At 40.2% G+C, this 21,076-nt stretch overlaps 2 protein-coding genes across 15 annotated transcripts in view; one reads left to right on the forward strand and one right to left on the reverse strand.

The window, feature by feature from the left end:
- The first annotated feature begins 2,180 nt into the window (after positions 1–2,180).
- On the forward strand, positions 2,181–3,529 carry LOC101914114 (prolyl-tRNA synthetase associated domain-containing protein 1-like). The gene is made up of 2 exons (XM_005238577.4): positions 2,181–2,332; positions 2,997–3,529. The coding sequence occupies exons 1-2, from the start codon at positions 2,249–2,251 to the stop codon at positions 3,420–3,422; spliced, it is 510 nt and encodes a 169-aa protein (XP_005238634.3). The 5' UTR covers positions 2,181–2,248; the 3' UTR covers positions 3,423–3,529.
- Positions 3,530–8,985: 5,456 nt separating this feature from the next.
- CCDC88A (coiled-coil domain containing 88A) overlaps positions 8,986–21,076 on the reverse strand; it is a 79,939-nt gene continuing 67,848 nt past the window's right edge. For 4 of the 14 annotated variants that reach the window (XM_055815915.1, XM_055815916.1, XM_027788390.2 and 1 more), the window contains 6 exons: positions 20,281–20,484; positions 19,903–19,974; positions 19,289–19,375; positions 18,857–18,937; positions 17,208–17,473; positions 13,133–15,544 (listed from right to left, as the gene is read on the reverse strand). In XM_055815915.1, coding sequence (XP_055671890.1) covers positions 14,525–15,544; positions 17,208–17,473; positions 18,857–18,937; positions 19,289–19,375; positions 19,903–19,974; positions 20,281–20,484 — 1,730 coding nt within the window. In that variant the 3' untranslated portion in view covers positions 13,133–14,524. Of the gene's footprint in view, positions 10,030–10,578; positions 10,679–13,132; positions 15,545–17,207; positions 17,474–18,856; positions 18,938–19,288; positions 19,376–19,902; positions 19,975–20,280; positions 20,485–21,076 lie in introns of those variants that run through there. The other 10 variants (XM_027788397.2, XM_005238578.4, XM_027788398.2 and 7 more) reach the window with 7 other exon arrangements.

Below are 21,076 nucleotides of genomic sequence, written 5' to 3' on the forward strand. Positions count from 1 at the left end.
TCCAGCCTGCTGGGAGATAGTACCTTTCCCTCGCGACGTCCTCCCACCCATCTCCAATCTAAAGCCTTAACATGAGTGAACCTTCTAAAGTTCTCTCTTAATTTGTCATCTCTGAAATGATATCACTTAAGAGACAAGGAAAAAAAATCTAGGGGCAAGTGCTGTAAGTGGTTTTTGAAAAAGCCTTAGTGTTCCCTCATTAATACCATTTGTAAAACCCAGAGATAATCCCAAATTACATCCCATGACACCCTTTAGCCTTGGGGGTCTGCTTGGGACAGTGGTGCTCCTACAGTGACCTCCAAGCAGCTGCAGGTTGTAACAACCCTAATTTCCTCTGCGTATGTGTGAGCTGTGTATTTTACATGCTTTGCCTGTAATGGGGGACTTGCAGCAGTTCCCACTGGTGGTTCTTCCACACGCAACAGGCAGTGCTATGTGTTTTGCTGCCCTCAGGATCTTGCTACTGCAAGTATTTGCTGTTTTGTGATGCTGAGTATTGGAAAAAAACACCCATGTCCTGTTTCAAAGGCACCGTCTGCTGACGAATGCACCAGGTACTAACTGAGACGTTAAAATGCGCAGGGACCTCGAGTGTTTCTCCAGAGGTAAAATGCGAAAAAATATCTCAAAAATAAACCACAGTAAAAAAAGCTTAAATACCAAAGGATGTACAGAGGGCATTAGATACAGCCTGTTTCTGCACAGGGAGACAAATCAGGCAGAAAGATGGTGCAGAGCTGCCAGCCTGCACGCCGAGGGCAGCGCGTCCTTCACGCGATGGGGCTGTCTGGGGACCCTGGGATTGACCTGAAAAACGTTTTATTTGAAAGATAAATTTAGCACGCAAAACAGTCGCCAGAGTTTACTGCAAATCTGCTTTTTGAGTTGATCTTCCGTTGGATGTTGCCTGGAAATCTTTCCGTGCACTGCTGTAAGGCTCTGGGAATTAGCGTGGGATCATATTTTATCCACATGTCTCTTAACCACAAATTCATACTGTTTAAATTTAAAGCTTTATTATGGATTGCCTGTTTTCCTGAAGGGCAAACTGAAAACAAATAATTTCTGATGTCATAGGTCAGGATGATGGTTTGGGTTGTAGAAATATTTTCCACTTAACTATGTAGCTGTTAATGCTTGGCTTTATCCCTTAGTTGCAATTCTCGATTATTATTGGTTGCCTTTAAAAAAATAACACATTTGATTATGCAGTTCTTTTTAGCGTGTATCATTAACTAAATAGTTTACCTTATTTTCATCTTTCTAGCTTTGAATTTTTCTTAATGTCCTTATTTAGCTGCAACGTTTTCAGCGTAACTGTACACAGGCAACAAGCTCGCAGCTGAAATTACAGTAAGCACATGTACAAAAAATGTAATAGGTGTAGATCTGAGACAAATACCTGTTTTGAAACCAATGTTCAAACCAAATACAGTTCCCGTTGGATGCGAAAACCTGATGTATGTCGAAGCATTGTTCCAGTGTCACCATTTGACAAGGAAAGAGACGGATTGTTTCAAGAAACTTGAGATACTGAACTGCACGGGAGGGGAGGTGCAGGGAGCTGTACGGAGAACGCTGTTCTCCAGCTAGACGTGTCCGAAGGAGGGTGGCAGTAGCCTGCGGAGCTGTGAGGCGGGAGGGACAGCCGGGTTCTTCTGCCCTACAGGGATGGCGAGCTCTGCCCTCTGGTGTCACAGGGCCCTGAGCCGCGGCAGTGGGCCCGTGCCTCTGCAGGCCTGGCTCGGCAGGGCCTAGGCCAGCGGGCCCCAGGAGCTACACAGCCACAGCCTCAGCCCTCGCAGCCCCTCTGGGCACCCTCTTCCGCCGTTTGGTTTTGAGGCGAGAGCCTCGGCAAGCGGCTCCGAGCCGCCCCGCTCCCAGTTTGCCCTGATGGCCCAGGCCGCTCGCGCAACACGTGCTCTGTGTTCACACGCTACAGGCGGCAGAACCCCTCCGAGCCACACCAACTTCCCACCTAGAGCCGTTACATCCCCCTCTGAAGCCTGGGGCCGGGGGGTCCGTATCAAAACTTATCGCAAATATCCCCGCTTACCGCCGGCTTCGCGCTCCAGGCCCTGGCCGCGGGGCAGGCCAGCGCCACCTTGAGGCGGCGGGGCGGGGCAGCACGGGCGCCATCTTGAGGCGGCGGCGGGGCGAGGCGGGGCAGCACGGGCGCCATCTTGAGGCGGCGGCGGGCGCGGGGCAGGGCGGGGGTGGCGCTGCCCGCCCCTCCTGCCCGGCCATGGCGGCGGCGGAGCCACGGCAGGCGCTGGCCCAGCGGCTGCGGGACTTGGGCATCGCCACGGTCACGGCCGAGCACCCCGAGGTAGGGGCCGCCGCCTCCCCCGCGCTCCCGCCCGGCGGCCCGAAACGGGACGCAGCAGGCTACAGGGCAGCTGTGGGCCCTGAACGGGGTTTTTTAGCGTAATTCACTATCTGCGTGTAATCTCGCCCAGCGAACCTAGAGCCTGGGCCAGGCAGAAGGTTTGGGTTTTTGGGGGGGCTGAGCATTTTGAGCACAGCCGCCATTCTTTCCCCTCGTTCTGTCCCCTGCCTCCCCCTTGTCCCCTCCAGCTCCCCAGCGGCTGCAGGAGCTGCGGCCCGTCTGCTTCCTACCGTGAAGTCGGGCATCCATGATGCTTTCCAAATTTTTTTCCCCACTCCCAGTTAAAAGTCCACGTGTGCCACATCATTCGGCTCCGTCCATGGTGGAGCCACAAAAATGACTGCTGTCAGGGCTGCCTTTTGCATTAAAGAAGCGTGATGTTCTTGCCAGGTACGCGAGCCAGAAATGATTCAGAAAGTGCGCAGGAGCACTATGTCACATTTTATTTGTGTTCTTTTAAAACTTATTCATAAAAGGGTACAGTTTTCAGGCAGAGTATAACATTCAGTATTTTCTAAATATTTAAGCAAAAGATACCTGCCAGTACACAACTAAAAGTCTAATGGGGTATAGAGTCTCACACTACACCGGTGATATTTTCCAGGTGTTCACTGTTGAAGAAATGATGCCTCACGTCCAACACATGAAAGGAGGTCACAGTAAGAACCTTTTTCTTAAAGACAAAAAGAAGAAAGGATTCTGGCTGGTGACTGTTCTGCACAACAGGCAAATTAATTTAAATGATCTTGCTAAAAAACTGGGTGTTGGAAGTGGAAACCTAAGGTTCGCTGATGAAAATGCCATGCTGGAAAAGCTAAGAGTGGGCCAGGGCTGTGCGACACCACTAGCCCTCTTCTGTGACCAGGGAGATGTGAAGTTTGTGCTGGATGCTGGCTTTCTGGAAGGTGGCTACGAAAAGGTGTATTTTCATCCAATGACAAATTCTGCAACCATGGGCTTAAGCCCTGATGACTTTTTGAAGTTTGTGAGATCAACAGGCCACGAGCCTATCATCATACATTTTGATTAAGATCTTAAGTAGACAAAGTTCACTTTTCTATTACCAGGCATAGATTTTGTAGAGCAAAAGAGCAAAACTGGTGAAAGTCTCATTACAAATAAAATCTGAAAAAACAAGGTTACTCCTTTTTTTATTTCTTCAATTGGGTAAGGTTATATTGTATAATCTGTTGAGGAAAAAAAAACACCTGTCTTTGGGTTATCAGAAGTTTAACAGAAAATTCTTAAAAAGATGTTTGCAGTCTACCACTAAATAACCAGTAAGTAGAAGAGGTGTGATTTAAATAATGTTACAGTCTTTATTAATAGAATAGATAAAATTGGAACTTGCCGTGTGTGGTACTGGCCTTAAAGGTTTAAACTTAAAACAACATCCTTAGGAAATAACAAATTAAAGTTCTAAAATATTTGTCAATACGCACAGGACAGAGATGTCTAGATTGTGCACCTGTACCCTTTTATACTCTACTACACATTGCTTGCTTTTTATTATTATTAATCTAGAAAAAAAAACCCAAACCAACTTGCCTACACTACAGAAAACTCACTTGATTGTCTATGGTTTTAGTTGCATTTTCACTTTCACAGTATCCTCCCCTTGAGAAATAATACATTAAGTCTTGTGGCGATGGCCCCGTTACGACAGGTGCATGCCTCACCCATTTCCAGAGCCTCTCCAGTGCGAGCAGAAGGCACGGGAGCCACCCCAAGGCAGGCGGGGCGGAGTGGGGACCCCGCTACCAACCTCTCTCCTGGCAGAAGAGCTCCAAGGAGTAATGTTACTGCAGGTCCCTGACCAGGCGTAGTATGTCCTGGTGGCACCTAGGAGGAATGTTAATACAGCCTGGAACTGTATTAACTTCTGGGCACGATTTCTATAGATTCATGAACCCATGGAGGACACGCATCTTCTCTGCTCCACTGCACCTTAACCAGCACCTATGGAAACGGAAGGAATGGTACAACTGGCTGTACTTGAGCTTCTCCCTGCAGGAGGGGCCTGCACACACAAACATCCCTGCGTTTAAGAGGTTGAGGAGAGGCTGATTTGGCTTTCAATAGCCGATACGCATTTAGTATAGAAAATCTACTTTCACAAGAACAAGACCAGTACATTCTCAACATTGAATAACGTAATTCTCTCTCCTCCTTTCTCTTGCCCAAAAGAGTAACACCCCCTTCAAACATCGTCTGTTGAAGACGGAAGCAGTAGAAATGCCACAAACTCCAGTAAACATACTGTGGCAACAAGTACCCACACAAAACCCAAAGACTGGGGAGTAGAGGAAGCGAGAGATGAGGAAAAGGGCTTTTGAACACAGCCTAACGGAAGCGTCACGTACAAACTATGCCTAAAGGGCAAGCAACAGTGTCAACACAAGCTGAGACAGAACTGAAATAAAGAATACTGAAGCATGAAGAAAAAATACATAACAGGACTTGCAATCTTGGGTGATGATTTGCTACCACATCGTGCTAAAGGATGCAGTACTAACAGTGAAAAAGGGGAACACTTCAAATGAAACAAGGCAAAAATCAGCCAGTCTGACTCGGTTTTGTTCCGTATAGCCAAGACCATTCTATGAGAACATTAACATTTGTGTGTTGAGTTGGTGGGCTTTTTTCCCCCCATTAAGGAAATGAAATCTTTAATTCTACAGAATGAAGAACTACCACTGAGTAAGAAAAAAAGTATCTTCTTGGGCAAGTTATTTCACAAACATCCTTACCATGGTTTCCTTCATTTTGGAAGGATTTGGCACCTTTCTCAGAGATGCAAGCTTAACAACAGAGTATTTCAAGATACAACAGTTTAAATTCTCCCCTCCACCTTAGAAAGACACAAACCAACCCCATCTATCACGGCAGTCATGTCAAATGGGAAAAAAGTGACCTAAAAATATTGAAGCTATAGGAAGAGTCACTAGAAAGATGTCCAGAAAAGACATATTTTGCATTTGTTGTCAAATAAAAGACTGAAAGGAACATCTGGTGTTTAGACATATTGGGTTGATTCATGAAATCTGGATTGACAAGTGCGTTACTAAATTAGTGAGATAGTAAGATACAGTCTGAAGTGTCTTTAAAAGTAAAATTTATCTGACCCGCTGCCTGCCACCAACTCTCCCTCCCTTTTAAGGCTTCTTCTTTGTGGCACCCTAAAATCCTCTATCACTTAACAAAAAAAATTAAATTTGACTTGTCAAGGTTTTTAAGTCCAGAAAGCTTTCAATGTGAAAAATTGTTTTAAAGACATGTGCAGAATAGCAGTTTACTAAGCTTCAAGAATCTTAAAATCCGTACTACCTAAAATTTAGCTACCTTTGCCCTCAGAAGAGATTCAGAGGCTTGTCTCAGCAGAAAATGATGACTGAGCAAAATCAAAGCTTCAATTACTGCATTTGGCAAATCTATAATGATTTCTTTTAGTATTTACCTATGAAATTAGTGTCTTTTTAAAATAATATCAAACTAGTGTACAGTTAAGATCTACACAGGTCTACACAAATAAACAACACAAAACAAACTACACACTGTCCAGAAAAATTCTGCTAGAGTTTTAGCTGTTTCCTTCTGGAAGAAATACTCACTGAACACATCACTGACCACAATGCTGTTACTTAACACCAATATCCTTCCGGTAACATCAGTTTCCAGTAAAAGTGTGTATAAATGTACACACAAAATAAGAATAAAAATTATTTGGTTTGGCATTTTAATATCATAATTAATAAATGTATACAGTGGCAAACATTTAAAAAATCAGTATGTAAAGGAAATTACAGTTTTAAATAAGAGCTTTTTAAGTTTTGTTTCACACCTAGGTACATTCCTTTAAGGCAGTTTTATTAATATCAAAGCATTATTTACATACGCATTTATCATCTAACTCTAAAATAATCATACATGAGCTCCTTTGTTGAAGCTGCATCATGTCTTGGAAAAAGTTTAGAAATAATTACGCATTGGGAATGTTACTAAATCCTCAGCAGACTATCAGAAAAGTAAATAAAACATACACTGTGTAGTACTACAGCCTTTTTTGTAATCTTGAACTAACAGTGGCAGATTTGGCAACTCTCGCAGTAAAAAGTTGTGTGTGTGCTCTTGTATGCTGTCTGACAGCCACCGCACGCTTCCCCTGGGAGTTTGTGTTTCAGAAAATGTGTAGTGGCTCTCAAATTTACATTTTGATTTTCTTTTAATTTTAAGGGCACAGACTGGGAAGAGGAAAGAAAGGAAGAAGAAAATAATTTCAAAATGATCAGAGCACAGAGAACCTCCTAGCCACTCTTCTGCTCTGACACTTCTTTGCAAAAGAAAGTGCTGGGAGTAGAGTCTGGTCTCTCAAATGCAAATGCATCTCTGGTGCTGCTTTATGGCCAATTTAGCAAATACAACCCCAAGTCCCACCCCGTACTGATGCAGCTGAAGCGGGCTGAAACCTGCTCACGCTGGCACGGGCGGGCACGAGCCAGGCCTTGGGCACACACACCCGCCCTCCGCTGGACTCTGACCTAGCGGGGTGAGTTCTGCCCCCAAACTCCTGCCGATTCTCTCACGCAAGGGAACTGTGCTTAGGTTTGCGGGTGAGGGGGGGTTGTTTCTAATACACATGATCAGTTAAATAGTAATTGTAAAGTCTGAGACTACACCCTGGCTACAGTACAGATGCTTTAAGGTGTGATAACATGCAAAAAGCAAGCATGGAAGTTGTGATGGGTCATCTTGGGCAACTTAATGAATGCAGACAAGAGCTGAGCTAGTAAATGACATGTCAGGAGGTGCCCACGTGATGAAAACGACACAGCCAGTTGTGTGGGGGGCTGGTTACACATGCCCAGCAGTGCTCTTTGCAGAGAAGCACGTGCAACGCAGTCGTGGCAATATGCCACTCCTGCCTGATTCCCAGGGTCTCAGAGAGCCTACCTGAACACATACAGCTGCCTGGATTCTGTGAATACAAACAGCATTTGGCACTACAGTTTAAATCTGTTAATTCAAGACATGTGTGTTTTTATAAAAATAGCAATGCTACTGAATGGTTAGGGTTTAATAGTTTGAAATGCATCAGCCCTCTGCTGTCAAAGACAGCTAGGAAAAATCCAGTCACAATCACACCCTGAAATGAGCTTGAAAATATAATGATTTAGAATCAAGAGATATTTTCCTTACATGTTTATGGTATTTCAATTCTCTTTCATAGCAGCTACGTCTTTAGTAAGGGCTACCGGCGTTCCAGATTTCGTGTCTTTGTCCGTGAAACTGTTTCCTCCAGCCTCTGTGGCTCTGCCCGCATTGTGGTACAGGCATGGCAGGGAAGCCAGGCTCCACCCTAGATTCTCATTGCTTCGGATACTCCTCTCGTCAGGGCTCCCTGGCACAATTGCTATCGGGGGAGAAATTCAGCTACACCCTGAGCTCTGAGGGCATACAGGAACACACCGGTCACCTGCATACAGGTATACAGGCCTTGACACACCGCACCTCTTCCAGCCGCTGCCATCCATCCCGCCCGCCCCTCTGGTGGCACCTCATTGCTGGCTTGGAATGCCCCGAATCCTCCTCAGAAACGTCACAGTTACCGGTTACAACGTGGGAAGTTATTCCAGATGCAACTGAGTTCAGGCTGCCTACAAAACTGTTGTGGAGCTGGAGGGCAGGAGGGCTCTGGGCTTCAGATCACTCCTGGGACTGCTGACCTATGGTGATGCTCTGCAAAAACCACTATGAAAATCCTGACGCTGAGAATAAGGGACCAGAAACAGATGCTAGAGTGGGTTGGTAATCAAAATAAACCAATTATTTTCATGAAATACCAGAAACATCTTCAGAAGAAGAATGGAAATTCTATGTGGTAGAGAGCTGCAAAATTGGTCCTATTTCCACTTAAGAAAAAAACACTGAAGTGTTTAAGTTCTCTGTGACAACAATCCCAGGCTGAACCAAGTATTTATATCATAACACCAAAATACTCTGTTCAGATCTAAGTCTTTTAGCACATCTTATCATAAAGTGTTTCAGAAGGGATTCGCATTAAGGAAGAAAACACAAGAAAATTTCCACTTCTAAAGCTTACTGACCTTGCCTCTTTGTTCCCCTTTCTGACAGGAGTTCAGTAAAATAAAGAAACGATTTGCCAGTGTGCTTTCAAATCTGTTGAACTGCCTTCTCTCTCCAGTGAAAGATGATTCTGTTCCAACTGTCCCTGACAGCCTGAGCCTTCATAAACGCCAAAACCTGGGAGCCTCACGAAACAAGCTGTTCCCAAGCGGTAGCGGCTGTGCCACAGTCCGGGCAGCCTGCGAGCCCAGCGCCGCATGCAACTGTGCTTACCTTTACTCATGGGATGGGGAGAGCTCTAGGGGAAGTTACACACATCCCTGTTGGAAGACAGGACACTAGGAGGTTACACAGTTAGCTTAACCCTTCAGAACGGGAATATGAACGTGCTTACTGGTTTGTAATAAAATATAACTATGGTAACTCATTTTGGATCTGCTTTTAAGTTCTTATACACTTCTTCTGAGCTCTCTGCAGATGCTTTCAAGACAACAAATATATGCAACCACTGAATGTACCAATAACAGTTGTTGACTTTAATATAAATCAATAATGAACAAAATGCATCTTACTAGTAAAAGATAACCTTAAGGGGAACTGATTGTAAAATGCATATGATATTATTTACATTTCTTTTTGCCATCAAGAAACCTCCTAAGCCACAATCAGCTCATGTCAAAAGACAAACAATAATAATAACAAAAAAATTACTCAATACATAAACATTGTAAGACAGTCTTATCCTGGAAATGCCATTTGTTGAGAACAGCCTTATATTAAAATAAAAGTTATAGAAAAATCATACCTGACAATTTCCTGTCAGAATCATATGAACATATATACGCAGAATAACTTGGGAATGTGAAAAACACAAATGACAAACAGTTCTGTATCATACGATTATCCCATGACTCCCACTTCGGTTAGTCATCCAACTTTCTCATGTATGTAAACAAAGTTTTCTCTTGCAGTATGCAACTAAAATCAGCATAAACCTTTTTAAGAGCAATTTCATGCAGATTATGCTAACCCAATAAGGCAGTGAAGTGCCAGTAAGTTGTGAGGTTGTTGTATCTGTATATACAGTCATTTCAACAAAATGCTACAGCATTTATTTTAGATTTACAGAAGCAAATATAAACTGCTAGTTATGGGATTTTTTGGCTAATTATTAGCAGAAGCTTAAGCAAATCAGTGGCTAATTTCATAAACAGAAGATGAAAGAAGTTTTGTTTGTTTTTTTTCCCCTGGAGTAATTCTTGAGACCTTTAAATTCTTGGTCCTTAGGGAGATGAGAACTGTCCTTTATTCAGTAGATCTTAACAGTGCAATGTGCAATAATTCCTAAGACCATCTACAAATTTTCGGCAGTAGACTCCAGTAGAGCTCCTTGATTCAAGGAAGGAAGGAAGGTAGGTAGGTTTTTATTTCCTGCTCTAGTCACGAAGAATGTAAAAAATTCCCTTAATTTTTATTAATGATTCCTACAGTCGCTGTCTTGTTACTTCAGATATAAAGGCTTCATACTGAGATACTGAAGGACACTTTTCTCTCTGTGTTCAGTTGAAAGGTAGAAAGAGAAAAGAACGTAAGAAAAGCTTAAAGTGTAGAAGTATAAAATACAGAGTCAAGTCACTAACAGAACTAACAGCACTAATAGCATGCACCAAAGATGTTTTAATGAAGTCAAGAGAAGGACAGAATGCCAAAGACAAGCTTCATAAAAAAAGGCAGTTTCCTTGTAGCATAGAATACTTTCTATATTTTGTTAAACTACTCTTTTAGATTTATCTGTCCCTTTCTAAGGACTTCAATATTACTTCTTAATGTTATTTCTTTGATCTTTCTTCTTCAAGAGATTTGAAAAATATGTGTAATTTTTACAGGCAAAAGGCTAAATGGGATGAAGTTCCCTGCCTACACAGGCAAAATAACTGCTGTAAAACAACCTCTTCTGGCCTAACTAGTAAGCAAGAGAGAAGCCAGTTAAGCAAGCAGTATTTACATCTGGTTAATGCAATGTGCACTTGTTCTTATATGTAATGCTGTTAGTTTGTTGTAAATGAAATTAATCTCATTTACATTTTGGGCAGGAAACTCACCACTTGGCCCACATCTCATGTAGTGGGTAATAGAATTAGGAGCTTTGTTGCTCCCTAGACCTGCTTTTTGAATTTCTGCTTTCAGGGATAGCTTCCACATCTGCAGAGAAAAGCATTTCATGTTATTCATTGTGTTTACCAGGACATGAAAAACACCCTCATGCATTAAAATACATTCTACTTATTAGTAGAGCAAAAGAATATACAAACACTTTTTTTTTTTTTTTTTTTTTTTTTGGTAAGAGGAAAGGACAGAGGAGAGAGATAGGAAGAAACTCACTGGAAGTGCCTACTCAACTACACTCATTAAAATTAATCCCAGCATACAGAATAACAAGGTATTATTATTTTCAAAGCCATAATCAGATATACTCAACTTTTAGATACACTAACTCTAAATTTCTGCCTGTATGAGAAGGAAAAAAAACAAAAATCAGATGTAATCAAGCCTGACTGAAGCTAGTAGCAAACTTAACTCGTCTTTGCATTTTTACCTGCCACACATTGACAGAAATGTTCACATTCAGTTCTGCAAAACAGAAAATGATCTTTGCATGCAACAGTTTGAACATGCAAAATGCAGTATCTTAATTTACTATTCATGTAAAGCAAAGCATCAAGCAAACCTTTAATGCAAGCAAATTTTTGAGCCCGAACAACAAAACCCTTTTTTTTGGCTAGCAGCCACAGGTTTAGTGTTTATAATTACCATGCAAAGCCCTAACTTATACTTTTTAAATGCAGCAGGAAACCAAGGAATAAGCAAGCACACCAACGTTTTACGGTCAGCCACCTGAACGGCTGAAGAGCAGTAGCGATTAGGTCTGAAAGGAATTTCACAGATCCTTCCGCTATTTGAGCATAGACCAAGAGAGACATCCATGATGTTCCAGCATAAAGACCAAAAAGTGCAGGAAAAATAATCCTTGAAAACATTTGTTTCCTTTCAAAGATAATAAACAGATGTTGACAATTTATTATTCAGGAACATTATAAAAATCTTTAGCAGCACGCTTTCCCTGCCGCAGCTGAAAATTGAGCAAAAATAGAGGCACAGAAAGATATTATCTTCAAAACTGAAGTGCAATTCATTACAAATTTATAAAGCAATGCAAAATAGTAGCTTGAGCTGGACAAGGTTAGTCTACAACTCACGTAGAGGACATGAGACACTGGCGTTCAAAGACACTCACACTCGGTTATCCTGAAGCCCTTTGTGTATAAGGAGAAGCTGTTTTAATGCTGCCCCCACAATGGAGTTAAGTAATACACAGGCTGGAAAGGCATTAAATATCAGGCATAAATGTTTACCATCAGATTTGGTTTGTATGCAAAAGTTTGGTGCTGTGAAAAGAAATGAAACAATGCAAACTGAAGTGTCCCACACGCAGTGGCTGGGGAGAAAAAGAAGACCAAAAAAAAAAAAAGTATTTTGTTGCCTTAATACCAAGCTTTAACTTCACTTTACAGGGATAACCTTTAAAATTTCTCTTTAGACCTTGGCCTTGCTCATGACTACAATCGGGGTTCAGTGGTCATGCTGGAGGGTTCGTAATACACCTGGAGATAACACTGGTATTTTTTGCAGCTGTGGCAGTCTAAGGACCTAAGCAAGACGAGGCTGGCAAACAAGGCAATAGCACGCCTGAAAGCTTCTCTGATTTCTTGAACAGCCGTTGATCTAAATAGAAGACAGTGCCTCTAGCTACCGATCCTGTTCGATCAGAACAAGCTGGCTCGCTGCAAGACACAGGCTTGCAATCAGTTAAGAGAAATACAGCTACTGGTAGCACAGTATGAGTTTACAACAAGCACTCTCAGAGCTAAGGTTTTCTCCATCACTCCTTAAATAACTTGCAAAATGTATTACACACACACCACTTCAGGTAACAGCACTGTTCCGCTCAAAGCTAATTCAAACACGTCTACAGATTAGTAGAAATGAAGTCAAATGACATGACCCAAGATCAGAACACTGATCTTGCTGTGTGAGAGCAAATGCGTGTGAAGTTACCATTATATTTCATATTTGGTGGGGTTTGGTCAGGGTTGGGTTTTTTTGTTGTTGTGTTTTTTTTTTGTTTTTTATTTTTTTAAAGGGTGAGACAATTCTAGAGGGAATACAGCAATAACTAACAGCACACTGTGAACAACACTGAAGAGAAGCGAGAAATTTATCAGCCCAGTAATAATGGATGCCTGCAGACATGGTGAAGGATGGCTGCTTTGTATTTTCAAACAGTAATTTTACTCTCCACAGAATGTCTTTTCAACGTCTAATCTTCTCCCTTCATTCCTTTTCCCCACCGGGAAATGTAGCTGGAGCTCTGGAAAGGGCCATCTCCACATGTTATTAGCTATTCTCCTGTTTGAAATGGCAGCCTTATAGATGAACATATGGGATGTCTGCTGCTTTTCCTGGGGGAACCGTGCATTTGCTACCCCTCCCTAGATAAACACTGAGGAATTAAAGTTCAACCCACACAGAGTACTACAACTGCTGCAAAACTGCTGGCAAAAGAAATTTAATTGTAAAAAAAATCAGCATATAGCATTCGTTATTTTCAGTATTTATTTTCATTTTTAAATATTTTTCCTCTAGATTTATTTGCATTGGTTTTTTTATAGCATATGTAATTTTGGCCTACCGTAACTGTCAGTAACTATGTCCTCTTGCAAAAAAGTGCTAATGTCTGAAGCCTCACATAATCATAGTTTCAGTACAATACAATTTTAAATTCTGTTTATGTTTACCATTAAGAAGTTCCAAGCAATTGCAGAAACAGTGGCATATTAAGTAATTACTTTTCAACATTTCTCTTTAGCTGGTTACTCGCTTAAGCAGTCCTACGCTCCCATAACTTTCCAAGCAATTTTGGGTTTGTTTTTTTTTTTAATTTATTTATTTAACTGTGGTATAGTTTAACAGTTTTTCTGTTATTTTGTTGCACATCTTGCTTTCTATTATATCAGTGTTACTTCTATTGAGAAGAAAAAATGAATTTCCACCATAATCAATACAGGTCTTTATTACCATACATCACAAGGAGTCTCATATTAACTCTGTTATTTGACTCCTAATAAAACCGTACACTTCACCACATTTGTACACCAGACGTGGAAAGACAAAGCATACAAAAGGGAAAAGGTGGAAAGGATCATTTTTTCATTACAAGTGCTGCATATCATGTGACTATTTATTACCTCTTTATAAGAATTATCATCTATGTTTAGGATTATGAATGGTCTTTGTATTTATCGATGTTCAAATATTTTAATAAGGATGAACAGTAATTTGTTTTTATTGTACAAGCTAGAGGCGCTGAATTATTGGGCTAGAACTTGTTCCTTGTGCAAAGCGCATTTATGCCAGGACATGGCATAAATGAAAGGGGTAAGACACTGAACTCTCTCTAAATGCTTCTTTTCATTAGTATCTCGGTTTTGAAAGGGGAAGGAAAGACTTTTACTCCAGATACATAATCAATGTGTTACTGACACATCTGAAAGCATGAGCACAACTGAAGAGTACTGTCTTTGTACCGGCCGTTCTGTTGCTCACGGGGCCATTTTTGGCAATGCAGCATGCGATTGGTTTAACATGCATTCAGGAACGTACAGGAAAAAACCAAAAATATTTGTGATGCGTGACAAATAAAAATAAAGCTGGTATTATAAAGACTTCAAGGCATGCAAAATATATACAGTGCAATTAATGTTTCATGCAAACTTTGGTGAGGTTACAATTGTACAATCAATCACACATGCTAGAGTACACAACTGAGCCCTGTGCCGTTGTGCTTGGAAAACAACCCACAGACCTAACAAGAATTCGCTTTTTTCATCGTAGTGATATTTTCTCTAAATTCAGGAGACGTTGAGAACACCTAGATGTCACATTAGACTATATATATATATATATATATTTAATAGCAGAACTTCCTTATCATACACAACCATACTCATACCACACAGTTTTATTATCTTCAGAAACCAGTAGTGGGGATTCAGCCCCACTAGAGTTTACACAGGTGGTAGGAACAAGTTCACTAGTTAGAACTGACCATAGGTCACCAGGATCAGATTTCTGATTAGCTGAAGGCTGTTGCTGATTTTTTGCTACTGATCTAAATGCTGACAGATTTGCCTGATCAGCTGTTTTTGATGTAGTTCTCTGGGGCAATCCACTTATATTACTAACTAATTCGGTGTTAAGGGATAAAAATGGCTGAGTCACAGTAAATGATCCTGTGCTGTCATTACCAGATATACTGACTTTATCATTAAACACACTTGTGCTTAGCAAAGTTCTCTCACGAAAATTTGACCTTTCCATCCTTGAAGTCTTAGGCACATCAGAGTTACAGCCTAAATTATGTGGTTTAACAGTATTAGCTGCATCACTCTGTGGAACACAATCTACTCTGTAAGCCACACAGTGAAAAAAATTAGAGGATAACTGGTGTGCTGAGTACTCACTAGAGGTTGATGGAACACTCCTGTCAGCGGTGGACGGTGCTGGATCAACTGATACCGGTTGCCTACTGTCCTTAGATAAAAAATCGTGAATGCTTGTCCTTCGAGTAGTTCCTTCTGCTGTAGAAATCACGCTGCTTGCACGAGGTAAGGTAGCATAAGGATTGCAATCTCTTGATTGTCGCTGTGATACAGTTGCTTGTATCTTTTCTTTAACTGATTTGGCCTTCCCTTGAGTGCCTGATGTAAATTTTATCGGAGAGCTGGTGAAGTAGGTATCTTCAGTTTTACGAAGGCTGGGCCTTACAAGTTGTTCTGGTTTAATGGATCGTCCATCTGAGAAATCAACTGTATTTTTTACACTTAATGATCTCACAATACCACAACCGGCAGATGGCTTTCTCAGCTTTTCCTTTCCTGTCAGCTCTGCGGACTCAGATAAGCTTTTCATGACTTCATCTAAAAGATTCTCTTCACTTGCAGATTTCATCTGTCAAAAACATGGAACACCTTATAAATTTTAAAATATAATTTTGACCTTTTCTTAAGCAATCCTTGTGGTCATAAATGAAGACCATTTCTAAGCAGCTGGCTTTTTGGTTTTATTTTCTCAGATCTAGAAGCAGTATTAAAATCTACAGTCACACTCATGAGTTTTTTGTACACCTTACAAGTACTTTCAAAACTAGGCATCAGACAGACCATGACGATCTGGAATTAGTTCCTGTAATACTGATTAACTCAACAAATCAGATGATCAGAACTTCAAGTTTATCATCATCTCACTCGCCCTCTGCCATCACTCATCAATTCTTCCTAAGCGATTTCATATAGACTATTAAATTTTAACTTACACCGATCATCTGGAGCTAAAACCTTAAATTTGCTATGCGCTTAAATAATTAAGACAAAAATGAGACAGTAATACAAAGCACATAACCTTTAGGCACCCTTGGTGCCTCAGTTCAGACCCAACAGCTCCCAGTTTTTTTCTTTTTGGAGAAAAGACTTAATAGCTAGGCTAAAAACAGTTTGTGATTGCTATCTACAGACTCAGTGGAAAAACGCCGTAGTCGTCTTCAAAATGGTAAAAGAGATAATTTGGAAAGAATTAAGCTAAAATCATTAAGGAAATGCTCTGGCAGAAGACTTGAAAGAGACCTCTTGAATACCCTTCTAACCTGAATGATTCTGTGATGCTATGAAAGGGATTCTGTGATTCAACAACAGCAGTGGACTAGACTTGATGACTCAGGTGTTTTATTTTATTCCTACTGCCAGAAGAGTATTGTCTAATGCTTAAAAATCAAAAATCCTTGTCAGAGACCACAGGGAAGAAGTCATTTTAAGCGCTGTAACAAAAGAAATCCAGAAACTTAATCGAGACTCAAGTCATGACCCCAGACAACGCCAATCACAATTCAGCTGTGAAAGTGTATTTTTCAGTTTCAATTGTGTTGTTAAAAATAGGTGGAGTCTGATCCTCACGCTTGGTAATCCCTAGTCACAGGAACCAGCTTGCTTTTATCCTAGAGCATGTCTAGGTTTCACACAGATCTATTCAAGAACTAGTGGTGAAGAAATTAAAATATTAGCAGAGACAAGGGGATTCTGGGCTTCTAACAAACTGTCACAGATTTATGGAAACGTTCTCTTTGTCTTATTCCTCTCAGGTTTCAAGGGGCTCCAAAGCCTTTTTTTTTTTTGCCCAGTAGTTAAAAAGATGAAACTGAAGCAGACAAGAGTCTCTCCTCAGGGAACGAAGTATAGCACCTTCCTGTTGATGGAAGACAGATCTGACAACAGCTCTTACTGAAGGCAGGTGCTGAGCTGGAAGAAGAAATGTACACCTACTTGGAGGCTGCGGCCTTCCACCTGAGCTCTGACGAGCCTACCACATGTCAGCACACCAGACATTCCCGTGCAGTAGGGATCGACTTTTATACCCAATTCAGTAACCCGTAAAGGGTCAAGCTGTGAAATTTCAAATGATCTGGTGTATGATACAGCAAGGATACAGCCCACACCACTTCTTAATGCAGGTGTAACCAATCTCCCTACAAAGTTTGAAAGCAGTTCTACTCACTGTAAGTCTTCTATTAATTCTGTGCCCATATAGGATAATATGTAGTTAAAATATTTTATAAACTAACCTCGCTTGAGGTACTCTTGTTGCTTTCTTCTAGAAACTGTTGCAAGGTAACAACTTCACTTCCAGGAGAACTGGTTTTGGTCGGTTTTCCACGACTATCCAGTGTTTCTGGCATTCTTTGCTGGAGCACAGGACTAGACCTTGTATGTCCTTTCAAATACTGAATAGGACTGCTGCTGCTGCTCGACCAAGCCTCGTGTTCATGTAGCAGACTAAATTCTCCGCTGCTGTGACTTTGCGGCCTGCTTTGATTGTGAACTGCACCTGCTTTTGGGGTAAATGGTATTAAGTATTTCCATAAGAAAAATACATGAAAGCTGTTAAACAGTGTAACAGTTCTCAAATCTGGAACATTATCAGATTCAGTTAACAATAATTCTATTTAAGAGACTAAAAAGTCCATTCGTCCTTTTTTACTCAAGCCAGATGTAATTGCACTCCCTTGACTTACCTCTTTCAGCTCCTTACACATGACATGATTTTTTGGAATGAAAACTACCTTTCACTTATCATCTGGGCTTCCACCTACATAATGCTATATTCCAGGAGACTTAAAGAAAACGCCTCCATTCTTGTTCATCATCACTGTGAGGCACGCATTCTTAATATAATATTAATGAGTTTTACATTAAATGAAAGACAAAGGATGGAACAGAAAGAAAAGATTGTCTTCAAAGTAGTTCTTCAACAAGAACTACTGCAGAATGCTGCTTCTCCAGCAGGTTCTGCCATTACTTCTAGTTTACTATAATTGTGACCTGAAGAAAGCATATGGCATTAAATGCAAAATATATGACACACACCAACTGTTTTTATTTTTCAATAACTGTGAATTGCTTAAAAAATACTGATGAATAATCAAGTATTTCCCACTTCATGTTACTCCTAAGAAATGAAATTAAGTTTGAAGAAAGATGAATTGTTTACAGCAGAAATTTCTAATACGGTATTAGAAACTAGGGCAAGGAGTACTTCAGAGAATCTTTTACAGAAGGGAGTAATCAAACAGAAAGTAAACTAATAAAGCATTCATCTCTAAATTTCCAGACAGATACTGTTTAATAAATGCAAACCATGAATAATAAATGAAGTCTTGAGTAGGCAGCATTCCAGTCTAGCAGAATGGCCGTTACAAACAAAAATACATCAAGACTCGAAACATGAAATTTAGGTAAGACTGCTAAATCCAGGAACGTTATTAATCTTTTAAAAATAAAATATAAAAGTTCACAGGATGGTATCCATATGCCATTTTGTCCAGTTTGTGTTGTGTGCTACACAGCTTTACAGCAGCAGTACACATGTAGTAGGGCACTAGGAGAAAAAAATGGAGCAACTTCTCTGCTTAAAAGCAAGTGAATTTGAAGTAATTTGGGGGGAATTCTTATTTTGTAAGATTATTAAGTGGGTTAGGTTTGGTTTCATATAGTATATCACCCTTTTAATATTCATTAAAACTATAAGTTGTATTAACACTTGTATCCTTTCTTATTTTGTGGAATCAAGGCTATATAAAACACTTAAAGTAAAACATGCTGTGGTGTGCTGTGGGAATTTTTGTGGTTGGTTGGTTTTTTTTAACCTATGTAGATGATCTTACAGAGGAAAGAATGGAAATGAAGCATGTATGCAAATTCACCTACAGCATACCTTTGACTTCATGGAGTGAAGCATTGTTATTGCTATTGCTAGTGGATGTTCTGCCACTATCAAGGCTGGCTGGTCTGGAAGCTAAATTGAAAATTAGGAGACACCATGATGAACAAACTTTTAGCAGACAACACGGTACCTTTACATTCTGATCACAGAATGCTCAGAGGCAGGAATCATGCACTATTTCACAGGCTGAGCATGCCCATTGTCAACAAAGTGGTTTCTTACAGATCAGAAAGCGAAGGGATTTCCAGGCAGTCCAAGAGGACGCTTTAGAAAAGGGCACTACAGGAATTGTAAGGTACAAGGGAGAGGAAAAAAGAAATAGAGTGTACATTTAGAATTGAAACTGACTGGTTAGTGGGAAACCAGGATTTTACAGATGAAAAGATGGGCATGCAGAAAGCTGCTTGTGATTAGGTCACTTACAACAGATTTGACAAGGAACCTTGCACATTGTTGAAATGCCACGAACAGGAGGAGCAAGAGCATCTGCACAGATAATGTCCTGTACTCCTATCCAATACAAGGGAAATGTGCTGTTATTATCTTCAAAACATATTAGGTGTTTAGTAACTAGAGTTAAGCCTCCAATTCTAAATAAACTATTATAGCTTTCACTTCATAGCTTTGCTTGAAGGAACACGTAATGATTTTATAAAATACAGTACAAGACAAATTTAGGTTTCAGTGAACAATAAACACTGGAAAGTAAGGCCAGATTTGGGCTTTTTAGGATTGAAATTATACCTTCTTTTTATTTTACTATTAACTCCAAATAAATTTTTAAAAGGGAAAATGTTTTGATCCTGTTCAGATGCACTTCACAGATACTTTCTACTAGAGATATAGAACATCTATCTGATGCAGTAGTTAAGAAAGAAAAGAATCATCTGAAGAAATGATACTACTATACATTCAAGAGATATGCAAATCACAGAAAGCATGCTCACTTGTAACAATGCCATTCACTTATTTTTCCAAACTTCTTTAACATTCAGATAATACATCCTAAATTCATTTAATTAAAGTTCACATCTTACCATGAACTCTTGATCCTGTACTAGAATCATCACTAATACCTTGCGGACTTACATCTTCAAAGGATGTAGTATCTATACACAGAGATATAAAAGCAGATGTAAAATAAAAACAAAATTAAAAGATTATTGAAATACTTATCTGTAAATCATACTGAAATATTTTTTCAAACCGATCCACTTTTACTTAGGTAACGTTCTGTAGGAAAAATCCTGACACATTTTATAACTGCAGTTATTAAATCCATTCAGTATCTTAGCACTGCAACTCAATTATCAAGGTTGCTTTTTGCTGAAAACTTAAAATACAAGTAAAACCCATATTTATATGAAATTGCTGTTACACAATCACATCACAGTGCAAAAAGCTTCTACCTATACCTTTATTATTTAGCAACTGCTTGGATCTGAAGCCTGTAGAAGAGTTGACAGTGGCAAAGTTGATAGCTGTAGTAGAGAAGGCCATAGCTCCCAATTCTTTCCTCCTTTTACCCGTAGATATATCATCAGGACCCTCCAGATGTTCAGAACTACCTGTCCATTGTCCTCCTGCTAGGACCATGGACTGCACCAGGTCATTCATGGCTGGGATGCAAATGAAAGCAAATGATCAGCATGGTCAATGTATTTGCTTCTGTTCTTATTTTGTATTGCAAAATGTTGGACAGTTTTCTAAGCATTAAAGTGTACTGAAACTGGAAGACACGTAAACACAAGATCATCCACGTTATGACATGCAATCAGCTCAATGAAATGACAAGTGTTGTAAGTCAGAGACTTCTTTCAGCTCAGTATGGGTCTTAAAACTGATTTTATTAGCTATAATCGCCATGCTTGCACTGCAGTGGTATGTAGTATGTGTGTTAGAAGCTTTGGTACACTGTTTGCAATGATAAAATGGAATGAGTAAGGATAAAATGAGCAAAGGTGCTTATACAATACAATGTCAACAATGATACGGGATCCTTGTACAGTGCAGGTTACTGCAGGGATACTGTATTTTACATAATAATAAATAAAAGGATCTGAAAAAGATGACATCTGATGATATCCACCTTTACTTCACAAAACCAGAGAAAATCATCCACCCCCATTATAAAATAAATCAATACAACATTTTGGCAACAACAACTGATGAATACTTGGAGTGACAGACCACCATACAGCCTTGTGCTAT

The sequence above is a fragment of the Falco peregrinus genome, chromosome 11 (genome assembly GCF_023634155.1).
Source record: "Falco peregrinus isolate bFalPer1 chromosome 11, bFalPer1.pri, whole genome shotgun sequence".
NCBI classification, from domain to species: Eukaryota; Metazoa; Chordata; class Aves; order Falconiformes; family Falconidae; genus Falco; species Falco peregrinus.

What these genes read in the sequence shown, in the direction of transcription:
- LOC101914114 (XM_005238577.4), top strand. Translation starts at nt 2,249, where the DNA reads ATGGCGGCGGCGGAGCCACGGCAGGCGCTGGCCCAGCGGCTGCGGGAC. An exon ending in TCACGGCCGAGCACCCCGAG is followed by an intron (nt 2,333 to 2,996) that starts GTAGGGGCCGCC and finishes GATATTTTCCAG; the next exon opens with GTGTTCACTGTTGAAGAAAT.